Source organism: Erithacus rubecula, assembly GCF_903797595.1.
Source record: "Erithacus rubecula genome assembly, chromosome: 25".
In the NCBI taxonomy this organism is placed as follows: Eukaryota; Metazoa; Chordata; class Aves; order Passeriformes; family Muscicapidae; genus Erithacus; species Erithacus rubecula.
Window position 1 is genome coordinate 3,142,817 of NC_136677.1, and position 25,254 is coordinate 3,168,070.

General features: G+C 44.8%; 2 protein-coding genes across 2 annotated transcripts in view; both read left to right on the top strand.

Annotated features, from left to right (window-relative positions):
- UBASH3B (ubiquitin associated and SH3 domain containing B) overlaps positions 1-8,357 on the top strand; it is a 57,885-nt gene extending 49,528 nt beyond the window's left edge. The window contains exons 10-14 of the mRNA XM_079326594.1: positions 2,416-2,508; positions 2,799-2,943; positions 4,447-4,553; positions 5,423-5,532; positions 6,960-8,357. Coding sequence (XP_079182720.1) covers positions 2,416-2,508; positions 2,799-2,943; positions 4,447-4,553; positions 5,423-5,532; positions 6,960-7,097 — 593 coding nt within the window. The 3' untranslated portion in view covers positions 7,098-8,357. The remainder of the gene's footprint in view (positions 1-2,415; positions 2,509-2,798; positions 2,944-4,446; positions 4,554-5,422; positions 5,533-6,959) is intronic.
- A 3,850-nt stretch (positions 8,358-12,207) lies between these two features.
- CRTAM (cytotoxic and regulatory T cell molecule) lies at positions 12,208-23,158 on the top strand. The gene is made up of 11 exons (XM_079326804.1): positions 12,208-12,287; positions 15,041-15,181; positions 16,627-16,779; positions 16,957-17,088; positions 19,458-19,628; positions 19,994-20,086; positions 20,651-20,755; positions 21,928-22,032; positions 22,437-22,583; positions 22,745-22,828; positions 22,942-23,158. Exons 1-11 carry the CDS (start codon positions 12,245-12,247, stop codon positions 23,091-23,093), a joined length of 1,326 nt encoding a protein of 441 aa, XP_079182930.1. The 5' UTR covers positions 12,208-12,244; the 3' UTR covers positions 23,094-23,158.
- The last annotated feature ends 2,096 nt before the right edge of the window (positions 23,159-25,254 follow it).

Sequence of the window (25,254 nt, forward strand, 5' to 3'; positions counted from 1 at the left end):
GGTGTTCAAAATGTCAGTTTTTATCTGGGTAGGAAAGGCTTGGCTCCTGCCCTGGCTGGAGCATCTCCCAGTGGGATGATGGAATTTTATCAGTCATGCCCTGGGACTCACTGGCCATGAACAGGAGATATCTGCTGGAGGGAGGATGGGCTGTGGGAAAGATAAAGATGATTGCCCCAGCTGGTTTAAAGATGGCCCATTAGCAGATAATGTGTGCCAGGAGATAAAGATCACTGCCACACCCAGTTTTAAACAATGGCCCATTAACAGGTGATACCTCTGGATGAAGGGTGGGTCATGGGAAAGATAAAGATGATTTCCCCAGCTGGTTTAAAGATGGCCCATTAGCAGATAATATGTGCCAGGAGATCAGGGTCACTGCCCTACCCAGCTGCAACAGATGGGGACAGAATACACATTTTTGGCCCCATCATGTATTGCAAGCCAAGACACTGGCACAGGTTTTCCTTCCATGGAAATGTCAAGGGCCAAGTTTGATTTGGTTTGGAGTAACTTGGGGTAGTGGGAGGTGTCCCTGATCACGGAGTTTTTGTTTTTTTCCAACCCAAACCATTTCATGAAGACCTTGCCCAGGAAGCTTTACTGTCTTCCTCCACACCCCCATCAGAGAAAGGAAAAGTACAAGGCAGGAAAAAATGGATAGGATGCCCTGAGCTAATGGGATTAAAATCTTTCAAGGAACTTTGCAAAGTGCCTTCCCCTTCCCCATCAATTTCCCTCTTCCAAAGGAAACCTCATCTCCTTCAGCTACTGCAGCTGAGGAAAAGGCAGAGCAGAAATGTGGGACATGGGGTGAAAGCAGAGCCATCAAAGGATGGGAACATTTTGTTATCATCCACGCTGGGGAGAAATGCAGCAATGGGGATGTCACCTCATGCAAAATCTGCTTTTTTTGTGAAGTTTGCCACAGCAATGTCGTTCTATCAGTCTGCCTGGCTTTACATTGTCACAAACACAGCCCAGATCACTTCAGTGTTCTCCCACCTTCCCCATCCTCATCCCTGGCTTCTGAGCACTTTCTGAGAAAATCCTTTGCCAGCCCAAGAGCTCATCCTGAGAGCTGTGCTGAGGGCAGCCCAGCCCCTCAAACACACGAGCTCCAGCCCTGAGCCTTTCCTCCAACTCGAGCACTCCTTGCTGGTCACATCCAAACTAGGGCAGCTAAAATTATCCTGGCTTTTTTGAACACAAATAAATCACTGTGCAGCAGCAGGATGCTCAGACACCAGGCCACATGGCAGCAGGGTGTGCAATCTGCACAGGGCAGAAGGGAGGCTGTGAGTGACACACAACACTTTGCTGTGGGGACAAGGACACACTTTGGGTGGCACTGAAGAGATCCAAGGACGCTTTGCTGTGGCATTCAGGGGTTCAAGGACACATTGCTAATGGCAGGAAAAGGCTCCAAGGACACAGTCTGTGGCATTAAAGGGGTCCAAGGACATGCCTTGTGTGGCATTCAGGGGTCCAAGGACACTTTGATGGCATTAAAAGGGTTTGGTGACACACTTGGCTGGTGGCAGTAAAGGATTCCAAGGACACATTTTGTGGGGAATCAAAGGGGTTTGAGGACACACTTTCCTGGTGCCATTAAAAGAGTTTGGGGACACTTTCCTGGTGGCAATGGATGGGTCCAAGGACACTTTGCTGGTGGCATTAAAAGGTTCCAAGGACACTTTGCTGGTGGCAATAAAAGGTTCCAAAGACACATTTTCCTGGTGGCAATGAATGGGTCCAAGGACCCTTTGCTGGTGGCATTAAAGGGGTCTCAGGACACTTTTTGCTGTGGCATTCAAGGGCCCAAGGACACAGCTGCAGCTGTGGTGGCACCGTGTGACCTTCACATCATTCCTGTGGTGACCAAAGCTGCTCCCTGTGGCACAGGGCTGGCAGATGTCCCTCTCCTAAAAAACCCCACTTCTCCCAAGACATTTCTAGGTCAGCCTGCCATGGTGACAGCCACTGTCAGGTCACTGTCCCCTCCTTGCTGCCACTCCTTTGCCCTGCTCTTCCAACAGAATGAAAATGTGGCTGCTGCTCCCTGCAAGCCTGAGCAGATGCCTGCTCTCCTTTGGTTCCCTCAGGCACTGCAGGAATATTAAAAACCCTGATGCAGGAATATTAACAACCCTGACAGTGGAGTTGATTCTTATCTCGTTTGCAGTGATCTTCCACCTGTGTAATAAAATGGTGATTTATGCTAGCAGAGAATCCAGCCAATTGAATTAAGCTGCTTTTCAGTTGTGTTGAATCATTTGATTTACAGCTTACAAATGAAATGAAATTAAATCCAAGACCTTGACGATTTTTCTGGCTGATTTTTGGCCACAAGAAGCAGCTCCTTGAAATGCCATTTACCTGGATTTATTCACAAAGAACTAAACTTTCCTGCAGGTGAAGCCTTGCTGGAAACAAACACCATTGTAGACTACATCTACAGCTCCCCATCCCTGCGGTGTGTCCAGACAGCTCACAACATCCTGAAAGGTAAGAACCCACAAGGGACAGGCTGCATTCTCCTCCTTTCCTCCATAAAACAGAAAATCAAAATTATGGACCTGAGTGAATGGTAATTATTATTTTATATTAGCACAATCCATAAGGAAACCTTTTTCTAATTGCACCAGCTGCCAGCCAGAGCTTGACATTCCCTGGCATCCATTAAATAATTACATTAAACACCTAATTTCCCATAGCAAAATAAGAAATTACCAATCAAACTGAACTATTCAAGCTGCTCTCTTCCTTTCCATCAATACCTGGTCTCTCTTTTCCAGGTATGCAGCAGGAGAACAACCTGAAAATCCGGGTGGAGCCAGGCTTGTTTGAGTGGACCAAGTGGGTGTCTGGGAGCACCCTGCCAGCCTGGATCCCCCCTGTGGATTTAGCTGCAGCTACTCTAAGCGTTGATACAACCTACAGGTAGCACAAAAACAGGGCTGAGAGGGTCTGGGGTTGCTTATTTGAAGATTTAGAACTAAACTCTGCTGAGTTTTGGAGTTTAGGAAGATTGGAAGAGCTGCTGAGGCTCCTAAAATAAACTCAGAGCAGGCGCGAGGCTGCTGTGCTGAACAGAACCTGAAAACTATACATTAAAAATATATATTTAATTAAATTTGGCTTATTGTAAACCAAACTTTCCACATCAGTGGCAATTCGTCCTGGTCATGGAGGTTTTATTTCCAGCACTTCTTGTCCTGGCATCTTTCAGGTTTCTAGGAACTCCCAACACTTGATTTTTAACACTTTTCCTAAAACTTAGAGGAGTTTAGGTTCAGTTAAAATACCACCTAGGAGTGCCACCTACAAGGTGACAAATATTTTGTGTCAGAGCTTCTGAGTTTTATGAAATTCTGGTGTTTCCCACCTGTGTTTAAGAACTCTCTGGTGGAATAAGCAATTGAACCACTAAAAGTTTAAAATGAGAAGAAGGAAAAGGTAAAGGGGGAAAAGAAACCTGATTTTTTTAATAGCTAATTATGCTATAAACCATTTTCATCAGGAGCTACTTGTAGCCTGCAGCTACAATTCCAGCACTTCCAGGATATCTAAATAAAATTCCTCACACTGTATTTATCCCTGGAAGGGCATCAGGTGGCTGACACTGAGCAGAGTGAGTCAGGCCTCAAAAAAAATCCCTATTTCTGGGAAAACCATAGGGAATATTCTCAGTGTGAGGGAAGAGCTGCTGGTGGGGCAGGGAGAGAGGGAGAGCTCAGCCTCCTGTCCCAAGGAGAATTCCTGTGGATCACACCCCTGGGGGGAGGAATGTCCTGGTTTGGAGGACAGGTGTCTGTCAATAAAGTCAGAAGCTTCTCTTTGAAATGGAGAATGGAAACCCCCTCCCTCCAAATTATTATAATTTTGAAATTAAGGAGCTCTTAGACAAAGATATGGGAATTAGGAAGAACAGTTCTTTACTAGGAAAATTGGGATGGAAGGGAGCTTAAAGCTCATCCAGTGCCATGTCCAGGGTCAGCTCTCACTGTCCCAGCTGCTCCAAACACATCCAGCCTGTTCTTGGGCACTGCCAGGATCCAGGGCAGCCACAGCTGCTCTGGGCACTCTGTGCCAGCCCTGCCCACCCTCCCAGGAGGGAATTTTTTCCCCAGCCCAGCCCAGAGGAGCATCTCCAGTGCAGAAGGGATGAGCACACTCAGCGTGGCAGGGGCTGAGGCTCTTCTCATTTTCCCAAATCTCTCCATGGAGGAATGGCAAACAAATCACTCTTGAAGTTTAAAATCACCACAGTGGCTCCCAGTTCTGGGGACTGAGTTTAAGAACAGATACTTCCAGATGAATCACGATTTAGCACTTAGAATATTTTTGCTTTTACCATTTACTGGATGTGCTTTTCTCCTCACAGACCTTGCACTTGGAATTCTTTATTTTTACCATTTACCTGATGTGTTTTCCTTTTCACAGACCTCATATTCCTGTCAGCAAGCTGGTGGTTTCTGAGTCTTATGATACCTACATAAGCAGAAGCTACCAAGTAACAAAGGAAATCATCAGTGAATGTAAAGGCAAAGGTGAGTGCTGCAGAGGGGGTGGAAACCAAGCCAGGCAGGGATGGGAATTCCAATATTCCTGACCAATTCCCACATCTGAATCTCTCTCTCAGAAGCATTGGAAAGTCCTGAGCCAGAATTATAATTTCAGACACACTCACCTTACAAGAGAGGTCCCTAAAGTTAAATAGCAGAATTATTTTAGGGATTCTGACCCTATGGCAGTTGTTTCCCAAGGGAATAAATTAATTTTTTCCCCTCTGCCGTGTGTTCCCAGCATTAAATGGGGAATTTTCCCTCCCCTCTCTGAGCTCCTTCTCCAGATTATATTCCCAGAAAGTCCTTAAAACATTCCTCTAAACACAATATTGAATTTTTAAAAAAATCCCTAGCTGTTACTGTTCATCCACAACATTGTGAAATTCCCCAAATTCTGGTGTTTTCACCTCACTGACCTGCCTCTGCATTCTAAGCTTTGATTTTAATGGTTTGCACACAAAATTCAAAAGCACAGTGGGACATTGCTTGTAAAGGACCTCAGAAATGGAAATGTAAAGCTGCCACTGTGCAAAGCCAGCAAGTGAAATTAAAATGTTTGTTGTAATAGGAATTAATTTTTGTGTAGGCAAAAAGCATCTGCTTCCCAACACAGCTAAAATCTCACTGGAATTCTTGTTTTCTCCAGAAAACATTTTTAAACAAAGTAGGAGTGAGTTTAAAAACTGAGAAATGCTCTGAGTGTGTTAACAAATCACATTTTCCCCCTCAATCCCCAGTTTTATTTGATACTATTGGACCAAGTGCTTTAAATGGCTGCTTGATCTTGGGCACCAGCCCCTAAATGTGGCTTCACCTCCCTCCTCAGCCCTTGTTCCTGGTTTTTATTTCAGGAAATAACATCCTGATCGTGGCTCATGCATCCTCCCTGGAAGCCTGTACCTGCCAGCTCCAAGGGCTGTCACCTCAGAACTCCAAGGATTTTGTGCAGATGGTCAGGAAGGTGAATGCAGCAAGGAGCAGAGCCCTGGCTGAGAGAAAACCAGTCTGGGCTGGGCTGGGGCAGGTTCTGCACTGGGCTGGGGCAGTCCCTGCTTGGGTTCACTCACTGCAGGGGGTTGGAGAGGCTGGGGCAGGGTGTGGGGTCAGGTGCCCACCTGGGATGGGTTTACAGGGATTTTTGGGTGCTTTGTGGGGTCAGGTGCTCACCTGGGATGGGTTTACAGGGATTTTTTGGTGCTTTGTGGGGTCAGGTGCCCACCTGGGATGGGTTTACAGGGATTTTATTGGTGCTTTGTAGGGTCAGGTATCCATGTAAGGTGGGTTTGCAGGGATTTTTTTGGTGCTTTATGGGGTCAGATATGCACCTAAGGGATCCTTGTGTACTTTGTGAAGTCAGGTGCCCACCTGAGATGGGTTTGGAGGGATTCTTTTATACTTTATGGGGTCATGTATCCATCTCAGATGGGTTTACAGGGATTTTTTGGGTGCTTTGTGGGGTCAGATATACACCTAAGGTGGGTTTGCAGGGATCCTTTTGTGCTTTGTGGGGTCAGCTGCCCACCTCAGATGGGTTTGGAGGCATTCTTTTGTTCTTTGTGGGGTCAGGTGTCCAATTAATGTGGGTTTGCAGGGATTCTTCTGTGCTCTGTGGGGTCAGGTGCCCACCTCAGATGGGTTTATAGGGATTCTTTTATGCTTTATGGGGTCAGGTATCCACCTAAGGTGGGTTTGCAGGGATTGTTTTTGTGCTTTATGGGGTCAGGTATCCCCCTGAGATGGGTTTGCAGGGATTCTTTTATGGTTTGTGGGGTCAGTCCCCACCTGAGATGGGTTTAGAGGGATTGTTTTGTTCTTTATGGGGTCAGTCCCCACCTTAGATGGGTTTAGAGGGACTTTTTGGTGCTTTGTGGGGTCAGGGACTGTGCAGGGAGCCCCAAACCCTCCAACACAGCAAGCAGGGCATTTCAGCCCTGCAGCACTTCTCATCCAAAGAGGATTTAACCATCTAAAGGCTGGAAAATCAAATGGGTTTTTTACTTCCTCTCCTTTCCTGCCCTCTGCCAGCCTTGCAGAGGCTCCCTGGGATATTCAGGGCTTATCTAGGAACCCCTGAGCTGAAGGAATATCCATATTTCCCCCAAATCTGTGCTGGTTTGGGGCCACACTGGGTTTGAGCTGGTCCCTATTTAAACCTGCATTCCACTTAAAACTACATTCCATTCAAAACTCCATTCTTAAACCCACATCCCAAGGGTATAATCTGTTTTTTTCCCAGTTTTGCACAGGCAGTGGTGCAGTGTCAATCACCATCTGCAAATGGATTTTGGGAGGGGAGGGAAAAAGAGAAAAAAAGGGGGAAATCCTGGAATAGCACAGCAGGGAATCTGTTAAAACTTTTTGCTTTAATCCTCATCTCTCTCCTCACAGATTCCCTACCTGGGGTTTTGCTCCTGTGAAGAACTGGGGGACACTGGTATTTGGCAGCTCACAGACCCTCCCATCCTCCCTCTCACACATGGACCAACTGGAGGCTTTAACTGGAGAGAAACCCTCCTGCAGGAATAGGGAAAAGCCCAGCAAGGACAGCCCAGGCCTTTCCCAGCCTTGGAAAATGTCTTTTCTTCCTTGTGTTTTATTGACAGCAGGAAAAAAACCTTCATCATCTGTCCAGTGGGTCACTCAAAGCATATCTCACACAGCCACAGCCATGCAAAAAAAATCCCATTTACAGCAAAAGGGGCTGGTTTGGAGGGGGGGAAATATAAAAATACACTTGAGGTTCTTGCACAGCATGACCTTGGGGGTGGTTTCCTCACCTTGAGGGAGCTCTGGTGACACTTTCACAATGGAAAGGAACAATGAGCCCCGTGGCAGGCAGGATGCTGGGGTTGTTTTCTCACTGCTATTTTTGCAAAGTGTCTGCAGGCTTGTTCAGCACCTCGTGCTTGCTCCACTCCCCAAACCCTCTGCAGCTTCCATAAAATCCCAGGTGTGTGCCCCAGGCTGGAAATTAATCCAGCATTGCCTCTGCAGCCTGCACCAGGTTATTCCTCTCCTCTGCCTGAGCAGGCAGAGGTGGCAGTGCTCAAAATGTTGGATATTGTGCAAAGGAAAATTCCAATTTTCACATCAGTTACAGGTGAAGTTTGAGCATCAAAAGCCAGGGCAACAAAAGGTGGGAGGAATTTCTTTGAGGTGGAAATAAAAGAAGCCTTTTCCAACCAAAGCTGAGGGATTTAGGATGTTCAGATTTGGATTTTTAGCCCTTTACTTTGGTTATTGAAATCCACCTGCGTGCCCAGACCCAGCCTAAGAGGTTTGTGCTGTTTGAAATTCCCTTCAGAAGGTTTGGAAAAGGGATTTTCCTTTTTTTACAGGGAATTTTGTGCTGGCCATTCCCCCAGCAATGGCTTTGTGTCCCTTTGGCAGTGCTGGGGACATTGTGCAGCCAGCAGGTTCCTCCAGGAGTGATGGGATGGAAAAGCTGCTGGAATTCTGAGTGCTCTGCCTCCTTCATTCCTCATAAAGACAAAGCAGCTCAAAAAAAAAAAAAAAAAAACCCAGCACATTTCAATTTAGGGACAACATTTGATGCTGTTTCTCCAGGAGGATTTGGGGGAAAGTGGAAGAAGAGGATTTCCATCTCTAACTGTGATTTTTGGGATCACAGTGGGGATCCTCTTGGTGCCAGAGCCTGCAGGATGCTAAAAGCAGCTGCATCCCAAAATACACCCCAGTGGGTATTTAGAGCATTAAGTGGCATCAGAGCAGGGAAGTTTTTAGGATCAGAATTATTTCAAATTATCAGCTTTGGATCAATAAGTTAATCATGGAAAAATCAATTTTTGGGGTTGGTGTCACCTCCCCCAGGCTGGCACAACAACAAATTGCAATTCCCTCTTCCCAAAAGAGGTGAAACTTTTGGGATGGAGCAAACCCCAAGGGGCTGAGCTCAGTTTGGAGCTCAGCCCATCCTGATCAATATCCATAGGAATATTCCCTTTTTTTTTCACCTTTACACACCTTAGACCACTCATAAGTGCTTTATCACAGACTGAAAAGTCAGGGAGAAAAAATTTAGGACAGGGCAGGAAAAAATAAAACCAACCTGCCCCCTGTGTGGTTTTGTTAATTTTGAATTGTAATTTAAACTATTTTTGGCTGTGTACAGACATTCTGAAGAGCTTGTTTTCCTCCATGAAAAAAAAAAAAAAAAATTAAATATTTGACAATCACACACACACAAAAAAAAAAATTGGTTGCTGAGGTTTGTGAATTCTCCAGGTTTTTTTGTTTCATGCTAGCAAGGTGTAAATTGGGGCAAGAAATATTGTTATGTTTTAAAATATTAAAATAATATTTCTTTTAATATTTTAAAATTCAAAAATCAATATCTTGCCTGTAAGAAGAGTGGAGGCTGCTCAGATCCTGCTGGAGTTGAGTGACATTAAAAGAAAGGAGCAAAAGCTGAATGCACAATTGGAGTGGTGTTAGCTGCTCTTTGATACAGAAATAGAAAAAAAAAAAAAGTGTTCTGGTTGAGGAGGTAGATGTTAAAATACTCTTCTTTAAATATATATATATATATATTTTTGGATGTTTGGGAAATATTTTGGCAATTGTGGTCTTGTCTCGAATTGGGTGTCAAGAATCACAGGGAGAAAAATCTTATTTTCTTCAGCATTTTGAGTTTTCTTGGGGGGTTTTGTGTTAAGCTGTCTCATGTTGAAAAAGCCTTTTGGGGGGAAAAAAAATAAAAAATGTTGTTCCTTTGAAATTTAAAATTGAGAAGTTAAGAAGGCAAAAGAATTGCTGCTTCACTTTCAGCCCATTGCTGCTCATTAATGTGGATTTAATGTCCCTCCAGTGTTTTGTCCCACATTCACCTTGATCTCTCCAAAATCTTTTCCTTCATTGCATCACATCCCAAGTTTTATTCTAAAAGATTTTTTTTCTTTCTCTCCACAATTAAAGCTGCCAAGAATCAATGGTTAATTTTCATCATTTGCAATGTATGGCTTAGAAAAAGACAAGAATTAAATTGACATTACACTCAAATCAACAGAGCTTTGCTTGTTTATGCAAAATGAGGATCCAGACCGTGATAATTTCAGTAAAAAAAATTGATATTTCCCTTTTCACTCCAACTGAGCAGTTTCAGACAGAAGTTGGCTGAGGCCAGGAACCTCCTGCTGTGATTAAAATTAATGAGAGTGGTAAATTTATCCCCAAATAATGGCTCTGGTTTGTGGTTTGGGTTCATTTCTTTCAAAAGAGACCCAGAGGAAATGATTTTGAAATCACAAATAGGAGTGAGGGGGAGGCAGACATGCTTGGGATGGGGATCAATGGACAAAATAAATGAAATTATTGGTGCCTGTGATTGGCTCTGAGTCACTTCTCTCTGCTCCCCACTTCCTCAAATTCATCCCCCAGGGAATCTTCATCCCACAACAGAAAATACTCAGCCACTTCCTTCATTCTTTCCCATTAAAATGTATTTTCTGAACTTTCTTTTCAGGGCATCTCTTCAGACTTGATGTTATCAACAGTTCCTTTTTTTTTTTTTTTTTTTTTTTTAATTTGTTCACTTTCATTTTCAACCTGTTGTATCATTCTGTTTATGATGGTTTTTTTGTTTTTTATTTAGTGTGAGCAGATTGTATTTATTTGAAAGGGGAAAAAAAAATGTTTGCTGTTTAAAAAAACCCAATAATTGTATTGCCAAAAATAGCTGTAATTACCTGTGACATCTGTATTTTTTTATTTTGGGGGTGGGGCAGGCAGGGGGAGGGGGGGTGGGTGGTTGTTTTTAATCTCAGTTTTGAGTGCTAACAACTGTAAAAAACAACCACTGCATTTTAATTTGCTTCTCACATTAAATGGAAATCTCAGAAGTCAGACAAAAAATTATCTCGTGGGTGATTTAATCAAGATGCCAAGCACCTTTCCTATTTCAGATTTCCTCTGGAGTCTGCTGGAATTTTCAGCTGCATTTTTCTTTTCCTGAGGCTGAAATTCATTCACTTGACAGCAGATGGCACAAAATCCTCCCAGCTCCAGTTTGCCATGCTCAGGTTTTCCCTCCAGATTCACTTTTTCCCCGGAGTTATTTCACTCTCAGGTTTGGATGTGTGGAACTGAAGGCACAACTTTCAAACTAAATTTACTTTTCCAACACATCTTTCTAAATCTGTTTTTTTTTTTAAATCCAGTGAGAGTTTTATCCTTCAGCCCTTGAAATTCATGACCTGCAGCTCTGTTTCCCAATAAAATTATTTCATGATGATGATAAAAGCCACAATTTTTATCAACCAAATAATCCCTGAGTGATGCATTTCCCTGCACCTGAAAGTTTCATAGAAACAGGTCCTAATAAATCAGGATTAAAACACACAATGTATATAATTAACCATTTTGTCCACTTCACTCAAGCACACACAGATTTTAAACCATAATTATCTCACCAAATTCAGTTTATTTTGGCAGTAATAGCTCTCCACACCAAATTCTGAGCAGTTGCAAAGGAGGGCCAGAAGAGGATCTGCCAGAAATTCTCTGTTGCAAATCACAAATGATAAGATGGATTTGGATAAAAGTGATGTCAGTGGTTATCACTCACCTGGGAGGACACAAAACTGGAATTATCAGACCTGCAAGGGGACAGGGAAAACCCAAATTGTGTCTCTGGGAGCTGCTGATGTTCCCATCCCTCCTCCCTGCAGAGCCCCAAACCAGCAATTCCCTTTTCCCATTGCTGCTATTCCAGTAAAAATAAAAAAAATAAAAATAAAAATAAACTCCAGCATCCCCACAGGCAGAACCAGCCCAAAACCTCCCAGGGCAGCAGCACAGTGAAACAAAAGTGACTTTTTAATGGAGAGACTGAAAATGAGTTTTTCAAGCAGCTTTGCCACATCCACCAAATAAATGCTGCTTTCCTGGGCACCTCCTGACCTTGGGGAATGAAATCCTGTGGCACTACAGAGCAGGGTGACCCCAAACCCGTATTTATCTAATCTTTTACCATCACAGCATCAAGGTGACCCCAAACCCATATTTATTCTTTTACCATCACAGAGAAGGGTGACCCCAAATCAATATTTCTCTAATATTTTACCATCACAGCATCAAGGTGACCCCAAACCCATATTTATCTAATATTTTACCACCACAGCATCAGAGTGATCCCAAACCCATATTTATCTAATATTTTACCATCACAGTATCAGAGTGATCCCAAACCTATATTTATCTAATATTTTACCATCACAGTATCAGAGTGATCCCAAACCCATATTTCCTAATCCTTTACCATCACAGCATCAAGGTGACCCCAAACCCACCACAGAGCAGGGTGACCCCAAACCCATATTTCTCTTTTACCTTCTCCCTCTGGTGCATCTCTCTGAGCTGAGCCAGGCAGGTCTGGGCTGGTGAAACTCAGTGTCCCCAGTGCTGTCACCCCCCAGTTCCTGTGGTGGGACCCGTGAGGTCACTGATTCCTCAGCAGACACCAGCACAGAGGAAACACGAGGAGGGGCACAGACCCCTCCTGGGGGCTGGTGAAGTCATGGTAAAAATGTTCCCCCCGTGCTGAAAAGGGACCTGTGGCAGCTGCAGCCCTGCAGAGGGAGGAAACTAAGCTCAGCCCAGCTCAGCCAAGCCCAGCTCAGCCAAGCCCAGCTCAGCTCAGCCCAGCTCAGCACAGCATGACTGTCCCCAGGGTGCTGCTCACCCTGCTCCTGCTGCAAGGTAAGACTGGGATTAGCTCATTCCATCTCTCCTTTCCAGCCCAGCTGGGAAAACTCTGCTCCAGGCACAAGGATGTGCTGCTGCTCTCTGGCTGACAAAATAATATTGTCACCCCATTCCAAATCTTCCAATGAGACCAAGTCTGGCAGCTTGAGGTGACAAAGCTTTGGGGTACCAGAAGATTCTGCCTTAAATTTGGCCAGAGGATCTCTGCTTGCTTTGCCTGGGTCAGAAATCCAAGTGTGTTGTGTGGAAAGAGGCTGATAGAAGTCAGAGCAATTTAGGGAGAATTTGCAAAGGACTTTGAAAAAGAAAAGCACTTTGGATGCTCAATCTCCTCACCCCTGCTAGAGGAGGTATTTCAGACACAGGAGAGTGTGGCAGGTTCATATCTGATTGTTAAACAGTCAGAGGATCTAACAGAGGAGCCAGGGAGGGAAGGAGCAAGGCAGCAATCTCACCCAGGATCCCTGCAGGCTTCACTGCTGACCTTAGCAGGAGAAAGGGATGCACAATCCTGGGGCTGGAACAATATTCCCTGTCCCTCCTCGACAGACTCTGGAGCAGGAGCCACTCCAGGGCTGTTGCTGATAATTTGCTAATTCTCAATACAACCCCTCTCCTCATTTTGCCACAGACTCCTGCAGGATGAATTTGTAGCTGCTGCCTTGGCTTCCAGAATTAATTCAGCTCCATTCACTGGTCAGCAGCCAGAACAAAAACAACTCATTAAATGGGCTGTGGGTTAGAGGCTCACAGATAACTGCACCAAAACTAACTCATTAATGAGGTGAATTTGGGTTAGAGGCTCACAGATAATTGCACCAAAACTAACTCATTAAATGGGGTGAATTGGGGTTAGAGGCTCACAGACAACTCTGAACAAAAATTAACTCAGTAAATGAGGTGAATTTGGGTTACAAACTCACAGATAACTGCACCAAAACTAACTCATTAATGAGGTGAATTTGGGGTTACAAACTCATAGATAACTGCACCAAAACTAACTCATTAATGGAGTGAATTTGGGTTAGAGGCTCACAGATAAGTGCACCAAAACCTAACCCATTAATGGGATGAATTTGGGTTACAAGCTCATAGATAATGCACCAAAACTAACCCATTAAATGGAATGATTATGGGTTACAGGCTCACAGATAGCTCTGCACTGATGCTCAGTGCAAGTCTCAGTGCAAGGAGCTCTCAGTCACTTCCTGGGGGCTCCCAGAACAGCAGCCAGGGCAGAACCTCTCTGCTCAGTGCCTCTGCCATCTCCAGCAGCACACTGCTGCTCTTTCCTGCCCCGAAGGCAGATCCATCCCTTGGTGGCAGAGTGGTACAAAAGCCACATCCCTGAGCTGCCATGGGGACATTCAGTGACCGTGCAGGGCTGAGTCATGCTCTGAGTAAAACCCATTTTCCAGTGGTCTCCCCATGGAAATTACATTTCTGCCCCGGTTTGGTAAAGCAAGCAACACCTCTTATTGCTCAGCCTCGCTGCTCTCACCCCCAAAAGTGTGAAGTGCCAGACCCCACGCTGCTCTGGGGACAGGAAACCAGCCCGGGGACAGAAATACCCGAGGGGGCTGTGGAAAACCACAGGCAGCCCCCAGCTGCCTCTAAACAACTCTCACCTCCTGCCACAGCTCATCTGCCACAGGCACAGCCACATCCCCACGGGAGCTGCTGTACAGACAAAGCTGATCCTAGAGGTGCAAAAAAATCAGCTCCAGCAAAATGCCAAAAAAACACCTTAATTTATGAGCGATTTAACAGTTTTAAGAATATTAAAATCTTCCCCGAAACCCAGAAAGATTCATTTCCCCAAACTGCAGCCAACAGCTACCTGGAAAATCAAATCAAAACACACAAAACAGGAATGAAAACAAAAATCTCCTGCTGCCTTTTTGCTTAACTCCAACCCAGGCACCAATCTGAATATTGTCCAGGGCATGGTTTTAGTCTGGGGATGGCAATTCATTCCAGGTCATCAAATATTATCACAAAGTGTTTTATCTGCCTTAGAATGTGTGCAGAGAAAAAACACATTTTACTGCCTGTCTGTGAAATGAGCTGGGAGAAGAGAGAGTGAAATTTCATTTTAGTAACCTGTGCCAGGCCAGGTTTTGTTGGTTTTTTTTTTTTTTTTTTTTTAAAGAAGTTTCATTTCTGAATAAAAACCCTCATTTTTAGTGGTGTTGGGAAATCAGTCACACACTGAGCAAATCAGGTTCAACAGCTTCAGAATGGGACATAAAATCAGAGAATGGTTTGAGTTGGAAGAGACCTTAAATAATTTAGTCATGAAAATGGAATAAGTGAAAATTGAAGGTTTGTGTTGAAATACAGGGAGAGAGTGCATGAAATGGGTCTGCTTCAGTTCTTTATTGGATAATAATGAAATATTTTCTTGGCTAATATCTAAAACCGGTTTAATAATTAAATAATTAATAATTTAATTATTAAATAATTAATAATTAAATCTGGTCGTGCTGGCAGGTGAAAATCCCAAACTTTTGTCACACATTGCCTGTGATAATCTGTCCGACGACAATAATTTATTTATATCTTTATATATTAAATATATATGTTCATTTATACAACCATACTGGCAATGTAGAAATACTAAAAAAAATTAAAAAAAAAAAGGAAAATTAACACATTACTCTGTACAAAACATCACTGCTTTGCTCTGTGTCACAATTCCCATTTGTTTTTTTTTTTTCCCCTGGTGTGTTGCTGGGGGTTTCCAGGGGCTGTTGGTGACTCTGTGACTCTGAAGGAAGGAGAAAACCTAAATCTCCCCTGCACCTTCAGCACCCCCAGCAGCACCAACTCTACCCTGCAGTGGTTAAACCCTGATGGTTTCACCATTTTCCTCAACGCTCAGCGGGGTAAGTGTGAAACCCCAGCGTGGTGACACTTCCCTCCAGGGCTGGGGACACTGAGCTGGCCCTGCTGCCACCCTGGGGGGGTGGCTCAGCCCAAAAAATCCTTTAGAGGCTCCTGTGTGCACCAGAAACTGATGGGTTTTGGGGATATCTAAAAACAGAGGGCAGGCAAAATGAAGGAATAAAATCAGTTCTATTCATTGAATTGTTCAGGTACATTTAGGGCAAAGTCCCCCAGGAGTTGCTCCCAAAATGGACAATGGGTCACAGGTTCCACTCTTTGATAAGTTTGGGCCATTTGAATATTGGGGTTAATCTTCAATTACAGCTTCAGGTAATTAAGTCATTCACCCCAAGTTTGCTCACCAAAAAAATCCCTTTTTTTAAATCTCTGGGGGACTGAGACAGTGAGGTGACCTTGATCCTCGTGGGAATGGGGCTGATCAATGGGAATGGGGCTGATCTATGGGAATGGGGCTGATCCATGGGAATGGGGCTGATCAATGGGGGAATGGAGCTGATCCATAGGAATGGGGCTGATCCATAGGAATGGGGCTGATCCATAGGAATGGGGCTGATCTATGGAAATGGGGCTGATCCATAGGAATGGGGCTGATCCATGGGAATGGGGCTGATCAATGTGGGAATGGGGCTGATCAATGTGGGAATGGGGCTGATCTATGGGAATGGGGCTGATCTATGGGAATAGGGCTGATCAATGGGGGAATGGAGCTGATCCATAGGAATGGGGCTGATCTATGGGAATGGGGCTGATCAATGGGGAAATGGGGCTGATCCATGTGGGAATGGGGCAGAATATTTTCCTTTTGCAATACAAAAGGAAGGTTTCTCCCTCTTGTTTAGGGAGAAACCAAACCTGGCACTGCACACAGAGTTTTTCATTCTTCATCTGAGTCACCCCTGGGTGCCTCTGTCACGTTGCTTCTCCATTGAACCACCTTGGGAATCAATTCCTTCCAGTTTTATCCACAAATATGCCAGGCCAGTTATGAGTCTTACACCATGATGGTCTCAAAATCCTTTAATATTTAATCCATAATTTCCTGAGATTTCCTTCCTGCTCAGTATTTTGTCAAAACCCCAGCTGAAAAAAAAAAAAAAAAAAAAAAAAATTAAAATAAAAAGAGTTTTTGAGGTCTCTTTCCCCCTGCTGATTGTACAAACCCCCAGTTTCAGTTCAATTTAAGGGCAGAAAGTTGCATTTTCTGTGTTGCAATTGTGTGAAAAGTTCATGACTGAGGACTCCTGTACATTATGCAGGAGAGGGGAAGAATTAAAGATTAGAAAGTCAAGAGAGAAAAAGGAAAGCAGAGGTGCCCTAGATCTTCCATTAAAACTTGAAATTTTAAAATGCCATATAATAAAAACTCCCCTCATGCTTCTACTTCCTCTTCTGTTCCAACCCCTGTGGTTTCTTTTCCTTGCAGTTTTAAGAGACCAGAGGTACAAACTCCTCCATTACTCCAAGGATGAATTATCCATCCAGCTGTCCAACCTGACTGTGCAGGATGAAGGAATTTACAGCTGCTTCTACTACAGCAAGCACTTCCAAAGCAAGAGGCACAATGTTCGGATTTTGGGTAAATTAAGTTATTTTTGAGGGTAAATTACTTTTTGAGTAAGTTATTTTTTCCCAGACAGCTCATCAAATCCGGATTTGCATTTTTCCATTTTGCTTTTAGCTCAGTCTCCTCCAATAATGCTCATTAAAATAACTAAAAAATTACTTTAAATTGATTCTAAATTTCCTGCTGCAGCTGCTCCTTCCCATCCAGTGCTGGAAGTTTCCCAGGATGAAGGAAGAGGCATCAAACTCTCCTGCTACACCCAGGGCAGCAAACCCCAGCCCCAGATTTCCTGGCTGCTGGACAATGGGTTAGAGCTCTCAGGTAAGAGTTCAAAGATCAGGGATTGAGCACTGAAATTTGTTTTTATCAGTTTTGGGTGGTTTTTAAATAGTGGAGGGTGAAATATCAGCTGGGTCATCCCTACAGCTTGGGGCAGGTCTGGGGAACAGTCAGCACCAAATTCCACTGGGATAAAATTAACCCAAAATCCTGGAAACTCACTATTAAATTCCACTGGGATAAAATAAACCCAAATCTTGGAACCTCAGCACCAAATTCCACTGGGATAAAATAAACCCAAATCCTGGAACCTCTGCACTGAATTCCACTGGGATAAAATTAACCCAAACCCCTGGAATTTCAGCACTGAATTTCACTGGGAACCTGAGCACCAAATTCAATTGGGATAAAACAACCCCAAAATCCTGGAACTTCACAATTAAATTACACTGGGATAAAATGAACCCAAATCCTGGAATTTCAGCACTGAATTTCACTGGGAACCTCAGCACCAAATTCAACTGGGATAAAATAAACCCAAATCCTGGAAGCTCAGCACTGAATTCCACTGGGAAAAAATTAACCCAAATTCCTGGAACCTCATAATTAAATTCCACTGGGATAAATAAACCCAAACCCCTGGAATTTCAGCACTGAATTCCACTGGGATAAAATGAACCAAAACCCCTGAAACTTTAGCACTGGGATAAAATAAACCCAAATCCCTGGAATTTCAGCACTGAATTTCACTGGAAACCTCAGCAGCAAATTCCACTGGGATAAAATAAACCCAAAATCCTGGAATCTCACAATTAAATTCCACTGGGATAAAACAACCCCAAAATCCTGAAACCACAATTTGCCAAGCCCCAGCAGCATTTCCTCTCCTTTAACCTGTCTGTTACGTAAAAAACAGTGCTATAAATAGAATTATTCTAAAAAATCACTGTCTGAGCAGCTCCAGTGCACATCTGTATCAAAATGTGAGAACAACACTCAGAGATGCAAATGTCTTTTCTTTCACACATCAACAAGCTCTTACTTGTGTTTTGCATCATCAAGCAACATATTTAAAGCTGAATTTGTAACCTCCCCTGCCCCAAGTTGGTTTATTTTTAAATAAGACCTCTAGAGAACAGCAGAGAATTGTGTTTTCTTGCCTGACTGTAGATAGAAATTAGAGTTAATAATAAAATTAAATCGGGTTGGCAGATACAGGGGTGTTAATGGAAAAAAGGTGCTCTGGATGGTGGAAAAGCAGCTTTTAAAATCTGTGTTTGGGAAGAGCTGGGCTGTGTGTGAGGGTCTGGGGAATCATAAAAACATCAATATGTCACTCCTGATTTTTTCATCTCTGTTTTTTAGTGTTTTCCTAAAACCAGGGAGTTTCCCAAGCATGGAACAACCCTGATAAAGTGAATTTTTTGTGGCATCACAGCACAGTTCTGACTCTAAACAACTCCTTTAAGCCAGCAATTGTTTGAAAGATTAAAAAAATCATTGCCCTAATCCACCATTTCTCAAATTTCTGCATGTGTTATTCTCCATTTTTTGAAGGCTTGCAGTGACTCTCCTTCCATTCCCAGCTCTAATCACTTCCTGCAAATATTTACACTAATCAGAAAATTGCTAATAAATCTTAATTACTGGCAGCACCTCAGTTGCACCAGGACTCAGCAGGGACAAACCAGCTGTAATTACTGAGCTGACAAAGATGATTTCCTTCCCAGCAAAACCACTCTGAAATCCTTTTGGAGCTCTTGGGGATGGAAAAGAGGGTTGAGAAATGCTGATCTGTAAAAGTTCATTTGGAACAGGAGATTTTTTTTTTATTATTTAAGGGTAACAGAGCAAGGGGAAGCATCAGAACCTCTGCATTATAAATTGAAATATTTGTGCCCTTCAGGTGAACATCTGAAACCTCCCTCTGTTCCAACACATCCCTGGCCACATCAAATATTTTATTTTTCCATGTCCCCAGTTTACCTGGAGGACTGGGAATCACATAAGACCCCCCTTAATTCCTTCTAGCAAGGCAAGGAATCCTCCTGTTTAACTTCCAAAACTTCCTCTTGTTTAACTTCCAACAGCTGGAAAAGGGGAAGAGTCAAACCTGTGCTGTAGGAGAGATGGAAAACAGGATTCCAGGGTGATAGAAATGCTTTTATGTACTGCTCTGGGCTAGAAACACTCGCTTTTTTTCCCTCCTCTTTTTCTTTTTTTTTTTTTTTTTTTTGTTTTGTTTTGTTTTGTTTTGTTTTGTTTTGTTTTGTTTTGTTTTTGTTGTTGTTTCTGTTGTTGTGGGGGTTTTTTGTTTTGGTTTTTTGGGGGTTTTTTTTGGGGTTTTTTTGTTGCTTTGGGATTTTTTTTTTGGTTTTTTATTTTCTTTTTTCTTTCCCAATGGCTGACAGGTGACACCAGGCACCGGCTGGGAGCTGATGGGAAGAAATGGAGCACAAGCAGCACCCTGAGGATCCTCAGCTACATCCCCCAAGGCACAGCCAGCTGCATCCTCCAGCACCCTGCCCTGGGGACAGAGAGGCTGATGGCATCTCTCCCCTTCCAGGACCTGCCCAGCACAGGTCCTGCAGCCCTGCCCCTCCTTTGCACTGCCCTGGGGTGGTGACAGTGATGCAGGCACACACATTCTGTCACCCTCTGTGTGCTTTAAAATGAGGAACCTGGGGCAAAAAAGGGTTTGGAGTTGTTCCTTGGTGGTGAATCCGAGCAGCAGCACCTGACCCAAGCTCCCCACAGCATTTTATTCCTCATTTCAGGGCAGCAAATGCATTCTGAGGGTGGGAGGATGGGATTGAAAGTGAAACCCTTGATCAGAGAGAAAACCCAAATAATGAGGGCATGGAGCAGGGCAGGGTCGTTTTTCAAGGATCTGTTTGGTGGCAAAGCCTCTTCTGATTTTTGTCATTTTTGGGGGGGATTTCTTTAGGCTGCAACCAACCAACCAGACTTTCAGAGAGTGCAGAAGGTCCCAGCCCTTCAGAGAATCCAGCAGTTCCCAGTTCTCCAGAGAATCCAGCAGGTACCAGCCCTTCTGCATCCCCAGGGAATCCAGAAGATTCCAGCCCTTCTTGATCCCCAAAAGATCCAGAAGATTCCAGCCCTTCTTCATCCCCGAAAGATCCAGTAATTTCCAGCCCTTCTTCATGCCCAAAAGATCCAGAATTTTCCAACCCCTCTGCATCCCCAAAAGATCCAGTAATTTCCATCCCTTCTTCATCCCCAAAATATCCAGAAGATTCCATCCCTTCTTCATCCCCAAAATATCCAGGAGTTTCCAGTCCCTCCACATCCCCAAAATATCCAGAAGATTCCAGCCCTTCTTCATCCCCAAAATATCCAGAAGTTCCCAACCCTTCTTCATCCCCAGAAGATGCAGAATTTTCCAGCTCTTCTTCATCCTCAAAAGATCCAGTAATTTCCAGCCCTTCTTCATTCCCAAAAGATTCAGTGATTTCCATCCCTTCTTCATCCCCAAAATATCCAGGAGTTTCCAGTCCCTACACATCCCCAAAATATCCAGAAGTTTCCAGCCCTTCTTCATCCCCAGAAGATGCAGTAATTTCCAGCCCTTCTTCATCCCCAGAGAATCCAAAGGTTTCCAGCCCTTCTTCATCCCCAAAAGATGCAGAAATTTCCAGCTCAGCACCACCACCAGCCCAGCCAAACCTCACAGATGCCACATCCAACGGTGAGTCCATTCTCAGCCACCCGAATTTCTCAAACCTTTAATTAGAAATACAGAAATGCTGCAGGGCACAGAGGAGTGTGGGACACGGAGCACAGCATTTCCTGCTGTGCAAGCAGCCAAAATCCCCATTTTTGGGGAAGAAGAGCATCCCAGGCTGGGCTGCACTAGATGGCACTGTGCAACAACTCTTCATCCGTGCCTGCACCAGCCTGTATTGCCCAAACCCTGGAGGGTTTTTTTCCAGCACAATCGAAAGCTCCACAGCCCAAATAAATCCCCCAAAATCCCACCAGGAGTTTTGCACCTGCTTAGCAAGACAGTGATAAATCTGCTTTAGAAACACCCAAGTTTCTGTTTGTTTAAAAGTGATTTATCAGTGATTTCAAACAGCACAAAATGATAAATAGAGTCTGGTAAATCCTGACAGGTGTCAGGACAACATCCATGGAAAAGGAGCCTGAATCTTTTAAGAGGGGATGGAACCAGAGGGGTTTTCAGGTCCTTTCCAAGCCAAAACACTCTGGAATTCTGTGGCTTTTACCGAGTATGAAAAGGAAAAGAAAATCTTTTATTAATGCAAAGTTTTGGTACAGCATTGCAAATCAAAGCTAATGGTTATATATATTTATATATTGAATATAATTATACTAAGGATGAGTTGTCTGTGTCCATAAGAAATCAGAGCTCACCTCTCTGTCTGCACAGGGCCTGAAAAAACAACAACAGCAGAAGAATTGGGGGATTTCAATGGTAAGAAATTTCCTCAGCAGACACTGGGGGTGGTGGCAAAGGACAGAGCTTGTCAGGAAAGGAGGAGTCAAGGACATGAATACCAAAAGATTTGCTCTAAGCACAAAGATTTCTGCTCATTGCTGGGTTTTTTTTAGGAAAAAGAAGAAAACTGATGGACAGGGAAAGTTCCAAAATCACCGAGCTCAGCTTGGTTTTAATTTCACTGTAAATTGTCTCTCTGATAATGTGTTAATAAATATAATAAACATAAATACAATTAAATTATAAATAAAATAAAATCCTGAGTGTTTAAAATAATAAAATTAATTGAAGGGTTAGGGAAGTGAGGGGCAGGACCTGCTGCCCTGATGCTGCTGGGAAAATGAGCATCTTTTAAACATCCCCTCAGAGAAATCTTGTTCTCCTTTCCCTTCCTGCAGGGACTGAAACAACTCCCAGTGGAAATGGCACCGAGGAGGAACCTCCCAGGACAGAGGTGCCACCCCCACATGAAAACACAACAGGGATTTCCACCCCCACCCTTGGTATGAGCACTTTGATGAGATCCCCAACTTGCCATGAGCTTTCTGATTCTCCCTGAGCACAAACCCCCTAATCCTCTGCCCCTGGGGGATGCTACAAAACACAACCATCTGTATCACCCCCCAAAAAAAATCTAAATTTCACTGTTTGCTGTGCCAAAGCACAAGGCCACTGAGTTCAATCAGTTCTTGTTCATGCCATAAAAAAAATCTGACCTCACATCCTAAAAGTCCAAAACTTCATGAGTGTGAATTTAATACACACAAAATGAATTCATGATTCCCATTCAGGTGGATTATTCACAATTCATTGGGTGAATTCTGCCCTCCCACCGTTATTCATCCAGGTGAAATCATCCTTGGGTTCATTACCAGGCCCAATTTAACAGCACAAATCTCAGTTCCAGAGCGAGATCCTGAATTCAAAGGCATCACAAAGAAGGAGAAGAATCTCCTGCTGCCCATCCTGGTGGCTGCTCTGATTTTTGTGCTGCTCATCATTGTCCTGCTGTTCATGGTGAAGCTGAAGAAAGCCCATGGAGTGTGGAAGAGAGGTGAGGCTTGGGATTCTTGGCTCATCTCTGAGTGCTCAGACTGATTAATTCCCCATTTTATCACTCTTCTCTCAGGATTTTTATGCTCAAGGCAGAGGGTGAGAAAGAATAATGGGAAAAAAAAAATCTCATTCTCGTCATTCAATTTGTTTTTTCCACAGAAAATGATGTTTCAGAGCAGACACTGGAGAGTTATAAATCCAGATCTAATGAAGACAGTCCAGGCCATGAGAGGAATGGACAAGGTAAAAAGCTTTAATTAACAGAAATAATTCTTGTTTCATTTAATTGCTGCTGACTGTGACCAGAGCAGATGGCTGCCATTAATAATAAATAATAAATATGTGTTGTGTTTTAGCTGTAAATCCCAAATCCAACATGCAATATATAACAGAAGGACACATGGAAACCTTAGAGAAGAAACCAGAAACCCTGGAGAAGAATCCAGGTGACAAAAACATGGCAACAAGTGATAAAATATTTCAGTGTGGAAGGCAGACAGATGTATAAGTGGAAAAGGTGCAGCTTGCTGATATTTGTATTAAAGTTTTCTGGGGTTTTGATTTCAAGGAGCAGAAGGGACAAAGGCTCCATCCCAAAGTCCCTGGAGGTGAAACCTGGACTGATTCCCCTGGAACCCTCAGGGGATTTGCAGCTCATCACCCCAGCAGCAATCAGAAAACATCTGGGCACAAATGGAGAGATTTGGGATGGGTTCTGTCACCTCCTCTGTGGTGACAAACCAACTGTGACTTTTATTTTCTCCCTGTGACCCCAAAACCTGGAGTGAAGCAAGCTGGGAAGCAGCCTGGTGTCCAAAGGGTTAAATTTAAAATAAAAACAGAAATCTAACCCAAATTATTCTATGATGTGATTCTCCAGATGTTCCACATGGAACTGTCCAAATCCTGGGATCAGGAATGGCAGTTCCCCAGGATTGTATAGGAACCCTTGATGTTCCAGAAGGGTAAAAACAAATCCCTAAAATAAAGGGAATGTGAATTTCAACGATTTTTGTCATTATTCTGACTGACAGGATATTTGGGGTGGGAAGGGAGCTCTGGAGGTCACCCAGCCCAGCCCAGGCAGGGTCACCTGGAGCAGGGACATGGGGACACATCCAGGTGGGATTGGGGTGGTCCCAAACCTCCTCAGGGCTCTGCCATCCCAGTTCTTCCCCTTCAGTTCCTCCCAGGCTTTCCTGCACCGAGAAGCCCAAACCGGACACTGTCAATCTCATTAATCTCATTAAATAAAACTCACTCAGGACTATTATTTCTCACTAGAAGCAGGAAGAAATGATGGAAATTGGGAGTTCGAATACCGAATGAGATAAAAGCCCCTGCTTATTCCGTTTTCCAATGGAAACAATTCCATATTTCAATGGAAACAATTCCGTATTTCAATGGAAATAATTCCATTTATCAGCGGACAGCGGCTGCGCCCGGGCGCTACCACAGTGCCCGCGGCAAGGGGGGAACCGCGCTCCCCCCCCGGCCCCGCGATGGTGGGTGCGGCCGGCGTCCTCCGCGGTTACCGTGGCAACGGGAGCGGGGCCCGGCCGGGGATGGGGCGCGGGAACGGGCCGGGACAGGGTGAGGGAGACGGGAACGGGAATGGGAATGGGACACGGGACACGGGACACGGGACACGGGAACGGGCCGGGACAGGGTGAGGGACACGGGAATGGGACACGGGAACGGGCCGGGACAGGGTGAGGGACACGGGAATGGGAATGGGAATGGGACACGGGAACGGGCCGGGACAGGGTGAGGGACACGGGAATGGGAATGGGAATGGGAATGGGAATGGGAATGGGAACGGGAACGGGACACGGGAACGGGACACGGGAACGGGCCGGGACAGGGTGAGGGACACGGGAATGGGAATGGGAATGGGAATGGGAATGGGAATGGGAATGGGAATGGGAATGGGAATGGGAATGGGACACGGGAATGGGAATGGGAACGGGAACGGGACACGGGAGCGGGACACGGGAATGGGCCGGGACAGGGTGAGGGACACGGGAATGGGAATGGGAATGGGAATGGGACACAGGACAGGGTGAGGGACACGGGAATGGGAATGGGAATGGGAATGGGAATGGGACACGGGAATGGGACACGGGACACGGGAACGGGACACGGGAACGGGACACGGGAATGGGCCGGGACAGGGTGAGGGACACGGGAATGGGAATGGGAATGGGAATGGGACACAGGACAGGGTGAGGGACACGGGAATGGGAATGGGAATGGGACACGGGAACGGGCCGGGACAGGGTGAGGGACACGGGAATGGGAATGGGAATGGGAATGGGAATGGGAACGGGAACGGGACACGGGAACGGGACACGGGACACGGGAATGGGACACTGGAGAGGGGCCAGGGACACGGGACAGGGCACCAGGGGATGGGGGACCGGGACAGGAGATCAGGGACAGGGAACATGGGATTGGGAGTGGGTGAGGACACTGGGGACAGGGGACACAGGGCTGGGTGAGGGACACGGGAGAAGGGACACAGGCCTGGGGGTGAGAGGAGACAGGACAGGGATCTGGGGACAGGGAGGGACAGGGGACACAGGGCTTCCCTTGGGGACTGAGATCCTGCCCAGGGCTGCAGGGGACACAGGGACACAGGGAGTGTCCAGGTGCCAGGGCTGCTGCAG

Coding starts and splice junctions, on each gene's coding strand:
- CRTAM (XM_079326804.1), top strand. CDS start 12,245: ATGACTGTCCCCAGGGTGCTGCTCACCCTGCTCCTGCTGCAAG. Junction 20,756..21,927: donor CACAGATGCCACATCCAACG/GTGAGTCCATTC, acceptor CCCTTCCTGCAG/GGACTGAAACAACTCCCAGT. Junction 22,829..22,941: donor CCATGAGAGGAATGGACAAG/GTAAAAAGCTTT, acceptor GTTGTGTTTTAG/CTGTAAATCCCAAATCCAAC.